The sequence below is a fragment of the Oncorhynchus mykiss genome, chromosome 29, assembly GCF_057628025.1.
Source record: "Oncorhynchus mykiss isolate SJ-2025 chromosome 29, ASM5762802v1, whole genome shotgun sequence".
NCBI classification, from domain to species: domain Eukaryota; kingdom Metazoa; phylum Chordata; class Actinopteri; order Salmoniformes; family Salmonidae; genus Oncorhynchus; species Oncorhynchus mykiss.
This window is the reverse complement of record NC_143050.1, coordinates 21,337,277-21,353,781: the sequence shown is the minus strand read 5'-3', so window position 1 is coordinate 21,353,781 and position 16,505 is coordinate 21,337,277. Positions and strand designations below refer to the sequence as shown.

Below are 16,505 nucleotides of genomic sequence, written 5' to 3'. Positions count from 1 at the left end.
CTTGTGGCATATTTTGGTTAAACTATTCCAAATTCAATGGAATTGCAACCCTTTGCATGCACAGTGTGCTCTTCCATCAAATATACAACTGATTCTCAAGATATTGCACACTAATGAGATGCTATTAAGCCCACACTACTACACTGCCAAGGACTACATACAGTGGGGCAAAAAAGTATTTAGTCAGCCACCAATTGTGCAAGTTCTACCACTTAAAAAGATGAGAGGCCTGTAATTTTCATCATAGGTACACTTCAACTATGACAGACAAAATGAGAAAAAAAATCCAGAAAATCACATTGTAGGATTTTTTATGAATTTATTTGCAAATTATGGTGGAAAATAAGTATTTGGTCAATAACAAAAGTTTATCTCAATACTTTGTTATATACCCTTTGTTGGCAATGACAGAGGTCAAACATTTTCTGTAAGTCTTCAGAAGGTTTTCACACACTGTTGCTGGTATTTTGGCACATTCCTCCATGCTGATCTCTAGAGCAGTGATGGTTTGGGGCTGTTGCTGGGCAGCATGGACTCCCTCCAAAGATTTTCTATGGGGTTGAGATCTGGAAACTGGCTAGGCCACTCCAGGACCTTGAAATGCTTCTTACGAAGCCACTCCTTTGTTGCCCGGGCGGTGTGTTTGGGATCATTGTCATGCTGAAAGACCCAGTCACGTTTCATCTTCAATGCCCTTGCTGATGGTAGGCTTTGTTACTTTGGTCCCAGCTCTCTGCAGGTCATTCACTAGGTCCCACCCGTGTGGTTCTGGGATTTTTGCTCACCGTTCTTGTGATCATTTTGACCCCACGGGGTGAGATCTTGTGTGGAGCCCCAGATCGAGGGAGATTCAGTGGTCTTGTATGTCTTCCATTTCCTAATAATTGCTCCCACAGTTGATTTCTTCAAACCAAGCTGCTTACCTATTGCAGATGCAGTCTTCCCAGCCTGGTGCAGGTCTACAATTTTGTTTCTGGTGTCCTTTGACAGCTCTTTGGTCTTGGCCATAGTGGAGTTTGGAGTGTGACTGTTTGAGGTTGTGGACAGGTGTCTTTTATATTGATAACAAGTTCAAACTGGTGCCATTAATACAGGTAACGAGTGGAGGACAGAGGAGCCTCTTAAAGAAGAAGTTATAGGTCTGTGAGAGCCAGAAATCTTGCTTGTTTGTAGGTGACCAAATACTTATTTTCCACCATAATTTGCAAATATATTCATTAAAAATCCTACAATGTGATTTTCTGGAGAAAAAAAAATCTAATTTTGTCTGTGTACCTATGATGAAGTGTACCTATGATGAAAATTACAGGCCTCATCTTTTTAAGTGGGAGAACTTGCACAATTGGTGGCTGACTAAATACTTTTTTCCCCCACTGTACTTTCTGGTAAGTATTGATTACAATACTGGGTGGGGTGAATATATGTTATGACACATTGTTTTTTTTACCTAGTAAATAGCAGCCTACAGCAAAGTGTGTTTTAAATCATTTCTAACTTGTTAACAATTTCTGCTAGTTAGTTTCTGCTACCATGTGGGTTGTAGCTTGCTTGAGCCTGCTAACTGAGTGTTAATTCACCTGTTTCCATACATGTTTAATTTTAAAACATTTACAGTGCCTTGCGAAAGTATTCGGCCCCCTTGTACTTTGCGACCTTTTGCCACATTTCAGGCTTCAAACATAAAGATATAAAACTGTATTTTTTTGTGAAGAATCAACAACAAGTGGGACACAATCATGAAGTGGAACGACATTTATTGGATATTTCAAACTTTTTTAACAAATTAAAAACTGAAAAATTGGGCGTGCAATCTACCTCACCAAGCAAAGTGAGAAGAATAAGAGCACCACATTGAAGCTGCCCAGCAAAACCCATTGGGGTGGTGTTGTCATCATGTTTAACAGTCTCCTGGAGGCGAAGAAGTCTCTCCAAGAAATGGCTAATCAGTCTGCTGATATGGACAGCCCCATCAAGAGGATCCTCCTGGATGATGTATTTTGGGAGAGAGAGGTAAAGCAGCCTGGAACTCCTGAAAAATAGCAGTAGCCATTGCACGGATTGAGGAAGACAATGCCATCCTGTCTGATGTTCAGACTCTGCTTGCAGATGTAGAGAAATCCGTATTGCCCTGCCCACTTCACTGATGCTCCAAGCAGAGGAAACTGAAGTTCTGAAATACATAAAGTGTGAAGACTTCTGCCTGAAGCCCATACACTCCGCAGCGTACACGTTGGACCCCAAGTATGCTGGCAAAAGCATCCTGTCTGGTGCAGAGATCCACAAGGCCTATGGTGTCATCACTGCCATGTTTCACCACCTTGGCCTAGCTGAGGGCAAGGTTCTTAGCGGTCTGGTGAAGTATACTTCCAAGCAAGAGCTTTGGGATGGAGCTGCAATATGGCTGTCGTGCCAATAAATCTGTTAGATTGTGAAGTTCGATTGTGTTATACCGTTAAATCAGAATAGAGAGAGCCCCATTGAAATGACTTGTCAATTTAGTTGCCACCCTAGCTAGGGTCCTGGATTACTTATATTTAGAACTTAAGCGTATTTAGAACTTTTTATTATTCAATATGTCAAATAACGTCATACAGTGAAATGTGAAAAATATTATGAGATTTAGGCAATATCCCCCAGCCCTAGTAGTAACTAACCTGATTCAGCTCATCAACCAGTTAATTATTAGAATCAGGTGTGCTAGAACCTACAGGACAGTAGCTCTCCAGCCACATGGTTGGGCTGCCCTGATGTAACACAACCACTGGTTTAGACATTACAGCTTAATACTACTACTAGAAGCATGTATGTTCTATGAAATACACTGAGTGTACAAAACACTAGGAACACACGCTCTTTCCATGACATAGACCAACCAGGTGAATCCATGATCACTTATTGATGTCAACTTCAATAACCAACCAAAAAAATAAATTACAAATTTGCTAAATAAACTAACAGAACTGGTTTACCACAGTAAAATAACAAGGCTATATATGAGGTACCTGTAACAAGTCAACGTAAAGGGACGATGTATAGATAGATAATAGAGTAGCAGCATGTTTATGGTCAATATGCATGCGTGTTAGTGTCTGTAGTGTGTGTGTGTGTGGAGTCCAATGAGTGTAAATCAAAGCCTGTGCTAAAATAACGGGGTCAATGCAAATAGTCTGTAGCCATTTGATTAACTGTTCAGCAGTCTTATGGCTTGGGGGTAGAAGCTGTTAAGGAGTCTTTTGGTCCCAGACTTTGCTCTCTGGTACTGCTTGCCTTGCAGTAGCAGGGACACCAGTATATGACTTGGGTGGCTGGCGTCTTTGACCATTTTTAGGGCCTTCCTCTGACACTGCCTGGTACAGAGGTCCTGGATGGCAGGAAGCTCAGCCCCAGTGATGTACTGGGCCGTACACTACCCTCTGTAGCGCCTAGCTGAGAAGTTCCTATACCAAGCGGTGATGCAACAGGTCAGGATGCTCTCGATGGTACAGATGTACAACTTTTTGAGCGTGAGTTCCCATGCCAAATCTTTTCAGCCTCCTTTTGGAGGAATAGGCGTTGTCGTGTTCTCTTAACTGTTTTGGTGTGTTTGGACCATGATAGTTCCTTAGTGATGTGGACATCAAGGAAGTTGAAACTCTCGACCCGCTCTCTACAGCCCTGACTGTATATGGGGGCGTAGTCGCCCTTTCCTGTAGTCCATTATCAGCTCCTTTGTCTTGCTCACATTGACCCGTGTTGAGGGTCAGTGTGGCAGATGTGCCTACCCTCACCACCTGGGGGCGACACATCAGGAAGTCCAATATCCAGTTCTAGAGGTTTAGTCCCAGGGTCCTTAGCTTAGTGATGAGCTTAGGGGGCACTATGGTGTTGAACGCGGAGCTGTAGTTAATGAACAGCATTCTAACGTAGGTGTTCCTTTTGTCCAGGTGGGAAAGGGCATTGTGGAGTGACCAGCCTTTCAAAGCATCTCATGGGTACAGATGTGAGTGCTATGGGGCGGTAGTGTGTTTCCTTGGCATTCTTGGGCCAGGGACTTTGGTGGACTCTTTGAAACATGTAGTTATTACAGACTGGGTCAGGAAGAGCTTGACAATGTCAGTGAAGACACTTACCAGCTGGTCAGCGAATGCTCTGAGTCCTAGTAGTCCATCTGGCCCTGCAGCCTTGTGAATGTTAACCTGTTTAAATGGCTTACTCGCATTGGCTATGGAGAGCGTGGTCACTCAGTCGTCTGGAACAGATGGTGCTCTCATGCATAGTTCAGTGTTGCTTGCCTTGATGCAAGCATAAGGCATTTAGCTTGTCTGGTAGGCTCCCGTCACTGGGCAGCTCGCGGCTGGTATTCCCTTTGTAATCCGTGATAGTTTGTATGGTATAAAGAACCATACTTATCCGTCATGGTGTGTTTTCATGGCACACATTGGGCCCCTTGTTAAAAGTGGAGAAATGTTTGAATGCCACAGGATATCGGAACATCATTGTGAATCAGGTGCATTTTATGGCAGCAGTGTATCCATCTGCAAATATATTTTTTTCAGGAGGATAATGCTCTGACACAAGTCTAGGATTGTCCAGGAATGATTCCACAAACATGACAGTGAATTCAGTTTTACTGCAGTGGCCTGCCCAGTCACCAGATCTTAATCCAATTGAGCATCTGTGGGATGAGAGAGAATAAACTATTCAGCGTAGAGATCCTCTACCAGCCAATTTGACACAACTGTGGGAAGCATTGGAGTCAACATCCCTGTGGAACGCCTTTTGACACTTGTAGAGTCCATACCCTGATGATTTTGAGGCTGTTCCGAAGGCAAAAGTGGTGCATCTCAATATTAGGAAAGTGTTCCTAATGTTTTGTACTTGCAGTGTATATTTAAGCAATAAGGCCCAAGGTGTTGTGGTATATGGCCAATATACCACGGCTAAGGATACAGCCCTTAGAAATATACCACAAACACCTGATGTGCCTTATGTGGTTACCCACATAACTAGAGCAGTAAAAATAAATGTTTTCAGCCAATCAGCATTCAGGGCTTAAACCACCCACTTTATAATGGCATTTAAATGTATTCTCAAATAGTATTTTCTCTGTTAAGCTGTGTGCACTGAATTGACATGCATGATTGTTGCTGACACGCCGAAGTTCAGGTGAAGAGAATTAAAAAGACATTCAGGTATGGATGCAACTTTCCAGTGCTCATATTTTTGCCATGTAATGTTATTAGAACAAAATCAGGAAACCCCATAGAAAAGTTTAACTATTTACCTAGTTCCCTTGTGTGTTCCATGCCAGATAAATATTCCTTTTGAGGTGCATTCAAGTTGCAAGAGTCATAGGGTGGGTACTTGTACACTTGTCTTTTCACTTGTATTTTCATGAATGTTTAATATGACTATTTATGTAGCGATCACCATATGTTGTTGAATTTCATCCCGCTAACGGGTTCGGTGCGCAGAGAGGTTAAATGAGCGTGTGACCTTTATCCCCCAATAAGTAAAGACCTGATGCTTCACCTTAAATGGGAAATTGGCATACCCAATTCTTCTGCTAACTGATTAATGGGGAGGATCATGCTTTTTTTTAGGTTTAACTTATAACCAGAGAATGTCCCAAAACCTTGTAACATGTCCAAGAGAGAGGGTATAGACATTTTAGAGATGTATTAAAGAAGATCGTCTGCCCCTTAATATTCCCTTAATCCTCTGCTCCGCCCACAGGGTGATAGCAAGAGGCCAATAGCCATATCAAATAGGAAAGGGGATAAACAGCAACCCTGCGTGGTCCTCCTGTGGAGAGGGAAGTAGCTGGACATAACATTGTTGGTGCGGACAGAAGCCACTGGGGATGAGTACAAAATCTTAATCCAGGAAAGGAATGATGGGCCAAACCCAAATCTCTCTAGTACTGTAAATAGATATTCCCACTCAACCCGGTCGAAAGCCTTTTCAGCATCAAGCGAGATGACAACTCTGGCTGTAGTGTTGAGTGGGCAGAATAAAGAGCATTAAGTAGCCGGCTCATATTATAGAAAGATTGCTTACCTGAGAGAAATCCGCTTTGGTCAGAGTTAATTATATTAGGCATTAGTCTCTAAACGGCGCGAGAGGACCTTTAGTGAGAATTTATAATCGCAGCACAAAAGGCTTATAGGGCGGTATGAGCCATAGTCTAGGGGATTCTTGTCTTTTTTTATTTAAGCAAAACTGAAATAGTCACCTGGGTAAGTGTCTGTGGCAGTTTCTGACTAGAAAGGATTTCATTGTACATTGAGCTGAGGATGGGGGATAATTTAGAGGAGAATGTTTTATAAAATACAATAGGGAAGCCATCAGGCCCAGGGGTTTTACCGATCTGAATGGACTGGATTGCCATAGTAGCTTCATCACTTATTGAGGCATCCATGTTGGTTTGTTCATCTGAATTGCGACAGGGGATGTCCAGATTGTCTGTCTAGAAATGCATGCGTACGAGATGTCATGAAGAGCCTCTGACGAGTAAAGGGCAGAATAGAATTGCTTCAATTGATTGTTTATTTCTTTGGGATTGGTAGAAGTTAAATCTGTTGCAATACAGATTTCAGTTATGGTGCTGCTAGCAGCGGATTGTCAAAGCTGGTGAGAACAACTTGCCAGCTTTCTCTCCGTGTTCATCAAATTTTTGTCTCAACTTAAACAGAAGCTGCTCCGTTTGTTTGGTGGAAAGATGGTCAAATTCCGATTGATGTAGCAGTCTCTCTTTGTAGAGTTCAGGAGTCAAGAGAAGAGGCATATCTGTTGTCCACATCTAGAATGAATTGAGATGGCTCCGATAAGCGTTTGGTGCCATACACTGTGTATGAAATTATTTGGCCCCTTAGATAGGCTTTTAACGACTCCCACACAGTAGAGTCAGGGGTGCAGTTGATCTGTAAAAAGACATCAATGTGAGTTGATATGTATTTTTTTTAAAGGCACTACAGGATAGTAGTAGTGGGTCAAGTCCTCACGCGCATTGTGACACAGTACTGTCTGGAAAGCGGATATCTAGCTGAACAGGGCTATGGTCTGAGATGACAATGCTGTGATATTGACTATTAGTTACAAAAGGAAGAATTATATTGTCTAGCAGGAAAAGTCAATCCTAGAGTATGAGGGGTGGACTGGAGAGGAAAAAAGGATGACTGTTTAGCAGTGTGATTGCTCCTCCTCCATGGATCAGACAAATTATAGGATTCTAGAAATGAGTTGATTACTGTACCTGATTTTGAAATTACATTGTTGGGCTTCGGTCTGGATCTGTCTCGACTTGGATGCAATACACAATTGAAGTCTCCGCCCAATTTCAAATGATGAGAGTTAAGGTCGGGAAAAGTTGCGTTGAGGTCAGAGAAATTGAGCATCCCAATTAGGACCATAGAGGTTAGCCAGAATAACATGTGCTAAACAATTTCCCCATCACTATAATATATCTGCCATTAGTATCTGAAATGACTTTGGAGGAGACAAACTGGTTGCCTTTCCCGATAAGGATGGCTTCCCCTGTGGCCTTAGCACCAAAGTTGGAGTGAAATATTTGGTCTACCCATCCTCTTTAGTTTATCATGGTCGCTGGACCGGAAATAAACTGTCTGGATTTAAGGACTTAAGATGAGCATACGCTAGGACTACACTTGACCACATGGTTAATTCCTTTCACGTTCCAGCTGATAAAGCATGTGGCGCCTAGAGTATGTGAGGCATAGCCATAGTAATCAGAAATTAATGTTAGTACGATCATATGACCAATGTGCTGAAAGGTCAGAGTAATAAAATATAAAGAAAATTAAAAAACGGCTTAAAACAACAAAATACCCAGAAAACCTTGGACCCCTATGCTGGTCTTCCTCCTTTTGGAAGGCTGCATCTACCTCTCCTAGACTAGAGCAAAATGCTACCATGTAAAACTGAACCTCAGTAGAGCTCAATCCAGGGCGAACATAATCAAGTTTACGCCTGGGAAAGGGGATTCTGGAGGCAACCACCTCAGCCATCCAAGGTATCTTATGCAATATGCATATTTGAAGGATAGTAAAACAATATATAAAAAAAGGGAGTTGTAGGTATATGTATTAAACACGCTCACAGTGTGTTAGTAGGGTACCCTATTAAGACATGGAAAGAGAGCTCAGTGGCTAGCCTTAGGTAGCGACTAGGCTAATTATTACCGCTCCACCTAGCACCGTCGCTGTACAGCCGCAACTAGTTGATGAAAGCTAATTGTGCCATGTACTGTAAATAAAATAGTATTCAAACTATATTGTCCTTGTGAGAACATGTCACCATATACATACCATCATTGTTTATAATGTTATGTTACTGGATTAATAATTGTCATTTTTGGCAGCAGAGTGGAGGCACGTTTCAATCAAGATATAAATTCACTAGTTGGTCTGTGGTTGCGTTAGCACGGCTAGTGCAGGGTCACAGTATGAGCCCACAATGGCTAGTTAGTATTATGTTGCTTGTCCTCCTGTGGGTGTTGGTGTGTAACAATGTATTCTTTGGCCTTGGTTGGGTCTAAGAATGTCTTCTGCTTGCCGGAGGGAGGGAGTAGTAATCTTCAGGACAGCTGGTAAAGAATGCCGAACTTGGTGTCCAGACAGCGGTGTAGGAGCCCCCTCACCTCGTTGAAGGCTGACCTCTTCTTTGTGACTGCCGCCGTGTAGTCCAGGTAAATACCAACATTCTGTCTGAAGTGGGTGATGGGAGCCGCTCGCGCTGCCTTACAGAAAACGTCTCCTGAAGGTAGTGGAATTTAACTACTATGGGTCTGGGCGGTTCCCCATTCTTCGGTGCGGACTGTATGCTTCTGTGCGCACGGTCAAGTGTGGGGGCATAATCGAGGCCTAGAATTTCCTGTAGCAGTTTAGCTATGGACAGGGTAGGCTGCATTCCGCCTACGGTCTCTCGAGTCCCTCTCCCAGCCGAAATTGCGACCGTTCCCCTGGCGCTCTGTTCTCTGGGTCCTCAATCTTGGAAGTGAGTTAGATGACATCTGATGATAGCCGGGTGACTTGTTCTTTCAGTGTCACCACTATGTTGGAGTAAGTATTTGCGCCATCTTCCAGGCTATTCAGACGGGTGTCATGTCTCACCAGGTCTTCGTTAACGGAGTCGGTCTTTATGTTGACCTCGTGGCGAGAATAGCTATTTGTGTGGATAGGTCAGTGGATAATGACTCCACCTTAGCCAGCACAGTCCAATTTAATGATAGCTTCCATTACCATGGCTTGGTCAGGGGGATCAAAGTCTGTGTCAGGTGAGCCTGAGACTTGAGCAGAGACCTGCTCCTTTGTGGCCTGTGGCCTTTGTTGTCTCGACATTTTACGATTTAAAAGGCCAACATTTTCTGGGGGAAAAAAATATTTAATTGGGTTCCAAATGAATTCATTCCAAATTAAATGTTACAAAATGAACACAGGGGAGGTGTTGGTCAAGTATTAATAGTAAATTGTTCGCCCTGGATCGGAACACTGAGAAAACACGTCTTCACATGTTGCTGCTCACCAGCGCCCCTGTTCAAATCATTTTTAGGTACATTTTTTTCCCCCAATATGTTTTGGGGCATTTAAGAGGTCACCAGGACTGAGCTTCTCAGTCCTTCAATATAAAAATATAAACCCCCCCCCCCCTAAGCAAGGTGACTGGAATTGGCCAAACTCGCAGTTTAATACATGTACAAATGATCCTCTTTCCATGAAAGTGTAATGGTCATGACATTCTTACATTAAAGGGGAGGTTAACTCTTTCCCTTTTTTTTGCACTTTAACCCCTGGAATTTTGACTGGAGTTTTTCTGACCTGTCTCTGTTCCCTCTAGGCCTGCTGACTGCCACTGTGGCCTCCAGGATCCACCGTGCGGCTCAGCCTGCCCTGCTCTACCTGGTGCCCTTCACCCTGCTGCCTCTACTCACCATGGCCTACCTGAAGGTACATATTGGGAGGCTTGATAAGGGGGAGAGGGGTGTGATGGGCTGGGAGATATGGAGTCAGTCATAAGTAGGTTATGAGATCAGTCAAAATGGCAGGACTGCTGGGGAATCATTTTATATGACTCAAGTGTTTTGTGTAAATGTGTTTTGACTGAATGCTGACCCAGAGGGAGGGAGACGGGACTGAGATGAACCGATAGAAGCAGTGTTAAGTGGTAGAGGAGGCCTAGAGGAGTAATCCAGGATCTAGGCAGATGGGATACCAGGCCAGGGACCCAGAGGTAATGGATGAGGACATAAGTGGATGTAGAGGGTATTATTAGGGATGCCACAGAGCGCCCCGTTATGCGGACAAAGCATTTTTTTAATCTAAATGGTTAAATGAGTGATGTCATTGTTGCAGTATTTTGTGAGTGGGCAACATCTACTATCATCATAAATTGACATCTAGAATTATTTTGCCGTATTTTATATTGCGCAAATTTCCCTAATGTGGACAATTTGTTACTACCTTACCCAAGCTTGCATTTTCATCCCATAGAATATAGTGGAATTTCACATCCTTTTTACCTCAGATTGGTGATGTTAGTTTAAAAGTTTATAGTCATCACAATGACAAGATTGATTAAAACAGATTTGGTTTTGATCCATTGATTTTATTCACACGTGCCGGGCTTGTGCTGAAACGGAGTTAATGCAATTGTGACTGTTGATATCTTATGCTGTGTCGTGGTTCGTTTAAGTTAACTAACAGAAAAAGTGTTCCGCTCCCTTTTTCGGGATGGCAGCCTACCAAAATCAAAACAATCCACCATTCCAATATATAGAAATGAGCCTTCTACAAGTTCTCATCTAACCAACCATGTATAGGTTATTCCAAGTTTCCATGTGGCCTTTGAATAGTGTTATTTTAAACCGAGCTACACCCCAAACGTTTGCTCCCGGTTCTATTGATTTTACCCTGATATCCATGCAAGTTATTTACAAGAAAGGTGTTGTCACAGTTGGCGTTCCTCTTCCATCAAAATGCATCACTTGTGGTTTTGGTAATCCGTTTCTGCTGCGATCTCATCGTCAAAACTAAGAACTTCTCTGAAACAAAGACTGTTCTGCCGAGTTATTTGAGGAAAGTTCCACACCACTTTCTCTGTTGGGTATCTTACCTAGTTATTTTCAGATCTCATTTAGCTTTTTTGTAGCTTTGGCAACTGTGTTTTATTCCAGTTCGCTCTAAGGCTTCCACCCTTGGCTGCAACCCTTGTAATTTAGTGTACCCTGCGCACACAACCCATGTGGAATTCCTGGTCTCTGGCAGAGTTTGGAACTGCCAATCGGCAGTCAATAACATTGAGTTCATCTCAGCCTTTGCTGCCCTTCAGTCCCTAGTCCCATGGATCACCCCTGAGAAAACTGCTACTCCAGCTGCTCTCTTGATCTGACAACGTTTTCTATCATAGTCGGAGAGCATCTGGTCGTCGCGGTGGTGGCACAGGGCTACTCAAGTGGAGATTCTCTTTTCACCCTCAGTCACCTGTAGCTCCTCATTTGAATTATATGCCATCACTGTCACTTGTCCACTCAAGCTTAACATTGTCATCTATCGCCAACCAGGTGCCCTTGGCGAGTTCCTCAATGAGCTTGATAACTTGCTCATTTCCTGACGATGGCTCATTGCTCTTCGTACTGGGTGACTTCAACCTCCCGAAATCGGCATTCAACTAATTTTTCCAACTCTTTCTTTCCACGTGCCTCTTTTGACCTCACCCTTTCCCAGTCCCCACTCACAAGGCAGGCAATCCACTTGACCTCTCTTTACTAGAGACTGTTCGCCTACTAATCTTCCTGCAACCCCCCTCCCGATCTCTGATCACAACTTTGTTTTCCTTAGTTTGAACAGGACGTGCAACCTCATCTCCCCCTCTCTCACAATTGATTTCAATGTGATGTCAATATGAGGGATCAGCAAATAAGTGTTGCGTTTCTCTTTCCGCTTTGGCGACCCCCAAATCAAAATGCATCACTCCAAATGTAGCTGGCTGTCTTCTGCAAGTTGCTCACTAACCATATCTAACTTTATTTCCTTTGGTCCCCCCTAATCGATATCAGTGATTTTATTACCATGACAGGGATTTTGGTGCGTCTGCCGTTTACAAGGTGCTCGTTTAAAAAAAAAAAAAAAAGTAATATAGCAACTATTATTGCACATTGAGAGTATTGTGTACATAATACATTTTATATTTTCAATATTTACCAGACTGTTTCTGCATATTGGTTATTGATTTGGACACTTTGAAACTTTGTTTTGACATTGGGCTATTTATCAAAATGTCTGCTCAACAGGAAACAGCGACAGCAATATTTTCCACTTAAGTGTTAGGAATATAAATTCAACTTTCAACATTCATTTCCAATGGTATTGTACTTAATCAGGTAAAAACTGCTTAATGAGTCCAAAAATGTTACACTAGAAATCACTAAAATTGGTTTGCCCTGCCTAATATGATGTGGTAAGGAATCCTCCATGCCAGTGGGTCTAACACGTTTGACGCACCACTGTTAGTGGGCCTCTAGGTAATATCTGTGGGTGAGGATAGGAGTGGTGTGATACTAAATGAGAGACCAGTACTAACAGGGAAGCTAACCCTGTGGTGTGTCCTACAGGGAGACCTGCGGCGTATGTGGTCAGAGCCTTTCCACACGAAGGCCAGCAGCTCCCGCTTCCTGGAGGTATGATGCACCCTGGGAACACACAGCCAGCGTGGGCAGGACCAGGGACACCTACCCCCTGCCCTGAGAGAAAGGGAGTGAAAGGGAGAGCGCACACTGAAGAGAGGCCTCGTCCTCATCACTAGTTCATTCTTTCCACCCATCCTCTGAGCAGCAGACCTCACATGGACACCAGTGTATGGACCTCATTGCCAGACACAACTCCTCATTGCTTCCTGTTTTCCTCTCTCTCTTTCCTACTTTTCCTTCCCTCATCCACCTCCCTTGCCATGGCTCATTTCATTTTGTCAGGCCTCTCCCTCTCTCCTTTTGCTCTTGGTCTTTCTGTTTTACTACCGCCCCTCTCATCTGTGTATCTCCCCGACTCTGCTGGACTCCAAGGCCAGGCGTCCCCCTATATGGACTACTGGGTGTGGGATGTGACTGAGGCTTTTTTTAGCATCTTCATTACAATTATTGTTATTATTCTGGAATGATTTGGAATGAACTGCGGAGGAGGATAGGAGAGTAGGCAGAACTGCTGCTGCCACTAGGCAGGAAAATGACATCCGTGCACAGGACCAGCAGCCTATCGGAGAGAGAGAGAAGGAACAGCAACGGTTCATCAGTCGCTCCCTCCATCTGTTTCTCTGTCCTCCATCTACCCCCTCTGTCCCCTGAACACCTCTCCTCTTTATCCTCAACATCCTCCCCCTCTCTAACAAACTCCCACCTTCCGTCATTCGCTGCCCCATTCCAGATACAGGTATTTTATTTAGAAAATATTTTATTCTTGGCATATACAGAAATGATGCATTATAAATTGTGAATGTGTCCCTACTATTGCGGGGGGAAGCATCTCTCTTTGTATATATATGTGTACACAAGTATTTGGGTATCATGTTGTGTGACTGTGTGTGTGTGAGCGAGAGCGCATAGTATGTGAGACTGTGTTATTTCATTATAATGAACAATTTAATTATGTTTTGGATCCAGGACAGGTATAAAAGACCTTGACAATGAGAACTTGTGGAGTGACATTTGGGGGTTGATGGGACATGGGCAGGTCTGACTTGGACCACAGCTCGGTTCTGTAAGGCTAGGAGTGGTTTACTTGTGAACAAATTTCCTCCAACAAGTGACAGAATGGACATTGGGAAAAACCAAGTTAACCCTCCACTTGCCGTTGGCTGTACCTGGAGGTGTGTGTGTGTGTGTGTGTGCGCCTGGTCGTTTAGAATAACCTCTATAAAGTCTGTAATGGACCTTGAGGGAGGAAATCTCTATGCCCTTCTGAGGGATTTATCTTAATAAAGGATTGTAATCAATGGACCCTGAGGTTAAAACTAACCCATAGCTAGGTTTTTACTGTCAAAGGTTGGGTATCCCAACGGTTTTTGGATTGTCATTCCTCTCACAGTTTTGTGGTGTTTGTCAGTTAGATCAGCCCCCACCCAAACCTCACAGGTGCATGTTTTGATTTTGTTCCCCTAGCACAACACAGCTGATTTTAAATCATCAAAGCTTGATGATGAGTTGGTTATTAGAATCAGCTCTAGTGCTAGGGCAAAAACCAAAATGTGCACCCAGAGGGGCCCCAGGACAAACTTTGGAAATCCTGAGTTAGATCATAGCTTAAACAATACTGGAATTAAAGTGTGTGTGTGAAAGTGTTTGTGAAAGCGAGACAGTCGGACGAAGAGAGAGACTTGAATGGAAAATGCAGTTTACTGGCTTCCTGTCTTGAGTTTTCTTTTTTACCTGTTTTTTATGTTTGTTCTCTGGCCTTGCATGTCAAGTGTACAGTGTGTGTCATTCCTCAGACTGCAACAACAGACTGCTGGCCCCAACCAATGCACTAAGCTTTGCCAGCAAGGCTGCAGAGAGGAAAGTTACATGGACAAAGGCCAGGGAGTCGGGAGGACTGAACAGTTCTGACTAAACAGGCCACCTGGCTGATAATTGTTGTTTTGTTTTTTTTATTATTATTTTTTTTTACACTTAGCCCCGATTTCACTCTAGCTGATCATTACCTGGACATTGTCTGGCTATGGGACAGACCACTGTCGGACAGCCTGAACATAAATGGACATGTAACCACAACCCCATTCCTGTCCCCTCTGCCTCTTTATGGACTTGGCAAAGAAAACTGATGATGATCATAGTGATGAATAATTGAAGAAGAAAAAAAATACAGATGTTTTCATTTTTTATGGAAGATGGCTTTCTATTTATCTCCTTGTTTGACTTTTTTTTCTTAGTGCTGTAGCTTTAGGTTTTCCATCTTATACTTTTCTTTCCTCCCTTGCAGCAGAGGGCTTTATAGCTGAAATGGATTCTATCATTTTTTTTTAAAAAGTTGAATAAATTTAAGAGCTGTTTAGTGAAACATGAATCCTAATGAGCTGAATCTAAAACATTGTGTCTCCTTTAACCCCCTCTCTGCTCCCTGTTCCTCTCCCCCTTTCCCTCCATTCAGTCAGGATTCTGCTGTAAATAAAACATAATTCTAACTATACGGTTCCTGTGTCCATCTCTTATTTTATTTATCTGTTAACTTTAAGGGGAGAAAGTTGGAGAGCTTTTGATAGATTACTTTCTTCCACACTAGCTCCTGTATTGGGCAAAGGGGATCATGTTTGATTATTCAGTCATGCGCTGTGATGTTACTGGTGGTTTATATTATGTTTTTGTATGAGGAATAGATGTTGAAATGTGTTCTCATGAGAAAATATGAGCAAATGCCCTTATGTTAAAGATATGCTGTAATTCCAAGATGTACCACTGGATAGCGACACAGTCCAAGTCAGATACCTGTGGCATAGTGAAAAATGAAAATCTAGACATGCGCAAGCCCGATATGAATAGCTCCCTCACACAGCATGTGAATTACAACAAATTATGTATATGCTTCACAAAGAATTTGCTTGGGCTCCCACAAAAGCGCATTAGTTTGAGATGGTGGCCCTTTCATTTCTAAACCCCACCCCAAAAAAACAGTTTTTCTGATATTTTCACTTTGAACACTGCAGAACTTGTCTGGTGAAATGGGTGTTCTGGGTTGTACCAGGTGGTTTGTATGTGTCCCATGATCTGAAAGGCTTTCCCTTTTAAGAAGCTGTAAGGTACAGTATGTTTATTAATATTTTTTACCCCTGTGGATCATCTGACAGAATTGGTGGGTATCATTCTATTTTCTAAAGATGCTTTTCTGCTCTTTCATTCTCTATCTCTCTGTTGCATGTCAAAGGCTTGATGGAAGCTCTAGCATGGAGGAGCCTTAAGCTTCTGTGGGAAAATGGCTGCCTAGTCGCACCAAAGATGCTGAGTAAGGGATTTATAGAGCACAGAGTGAAAGGCCACTGGACCAGAGTTGCGATGGGTGGCAAAACTGCTGAGTCACCACTGTTCCGGTTACACTTGTCTACCTAAATGGGAAAGTTGCAATTTGTCTATAGAAAATCTGTTTGTAAATGAATTTGGCCAAGATCTGAATATGATTGTGGTGGGCAGTGTGCACATTGAGGTTGAATTAACCGAAGACACGTCTATCATTACAGTCCCCTGGCTGAAATGTAAAGCTAAATATTTGTTACTGAAACCACAGCCAATCTGCCCACTTCTGACAGAGTTACTACAAAGGCTATCACACCTAGTGAATTTGGTGAAGAATTCTGTACCATTTGACAGAGGTAGAGGGAGTAGGCTACTGGTGGGAGAGAGACCATATTGAAAGAGTGAGATGTGGTGGTAGGGGGCAGGGAGGGAGAGGGCTTCCAGGACATTGGGGGTGGGGAAGGGTCAGTGAGGTCAAGGCAGAAAGAGAGACAGACGGGCTGTTGAATTTTCAGGG

The 16,505-nt window shown here is 43.0% G+C and overlaps 1 protein-coding gene across 6 annotated transcripts in view; it reads left to right on the top strand.

The window, feature by feature from the left end:
- Window positions 1-15,170, top strand: part of LOC110509887 (signal peptide peptidase-like 3) — a 38,323-nt gene extending 23,153 nt beyond the window's left edge. For all 6 annotated transcript variants that reach the window (XR_016493275.1, XR_016493274.1, XM_021591070.3 and 3 more), the window contains exons 10-11: window positions 9,835-9,944; window positions 12,608-15,170. Coding sequence is in view for 4 of the 6 variants with exons in the window: in XM_021591070.3 (XP_021446745.1) it covers window positions 9,835-9,944; window positions 12,608-12,679 (182 nt within the window). In the remaining 2 variants the exon portion in view is untranslated. The remainder of the gene's footprint in view (window positions 1-9,834; window positions 9,945-12,607) is intronic.
- Window positions 15,171-16,505: the final 1,335 nt, after the last annotated feature.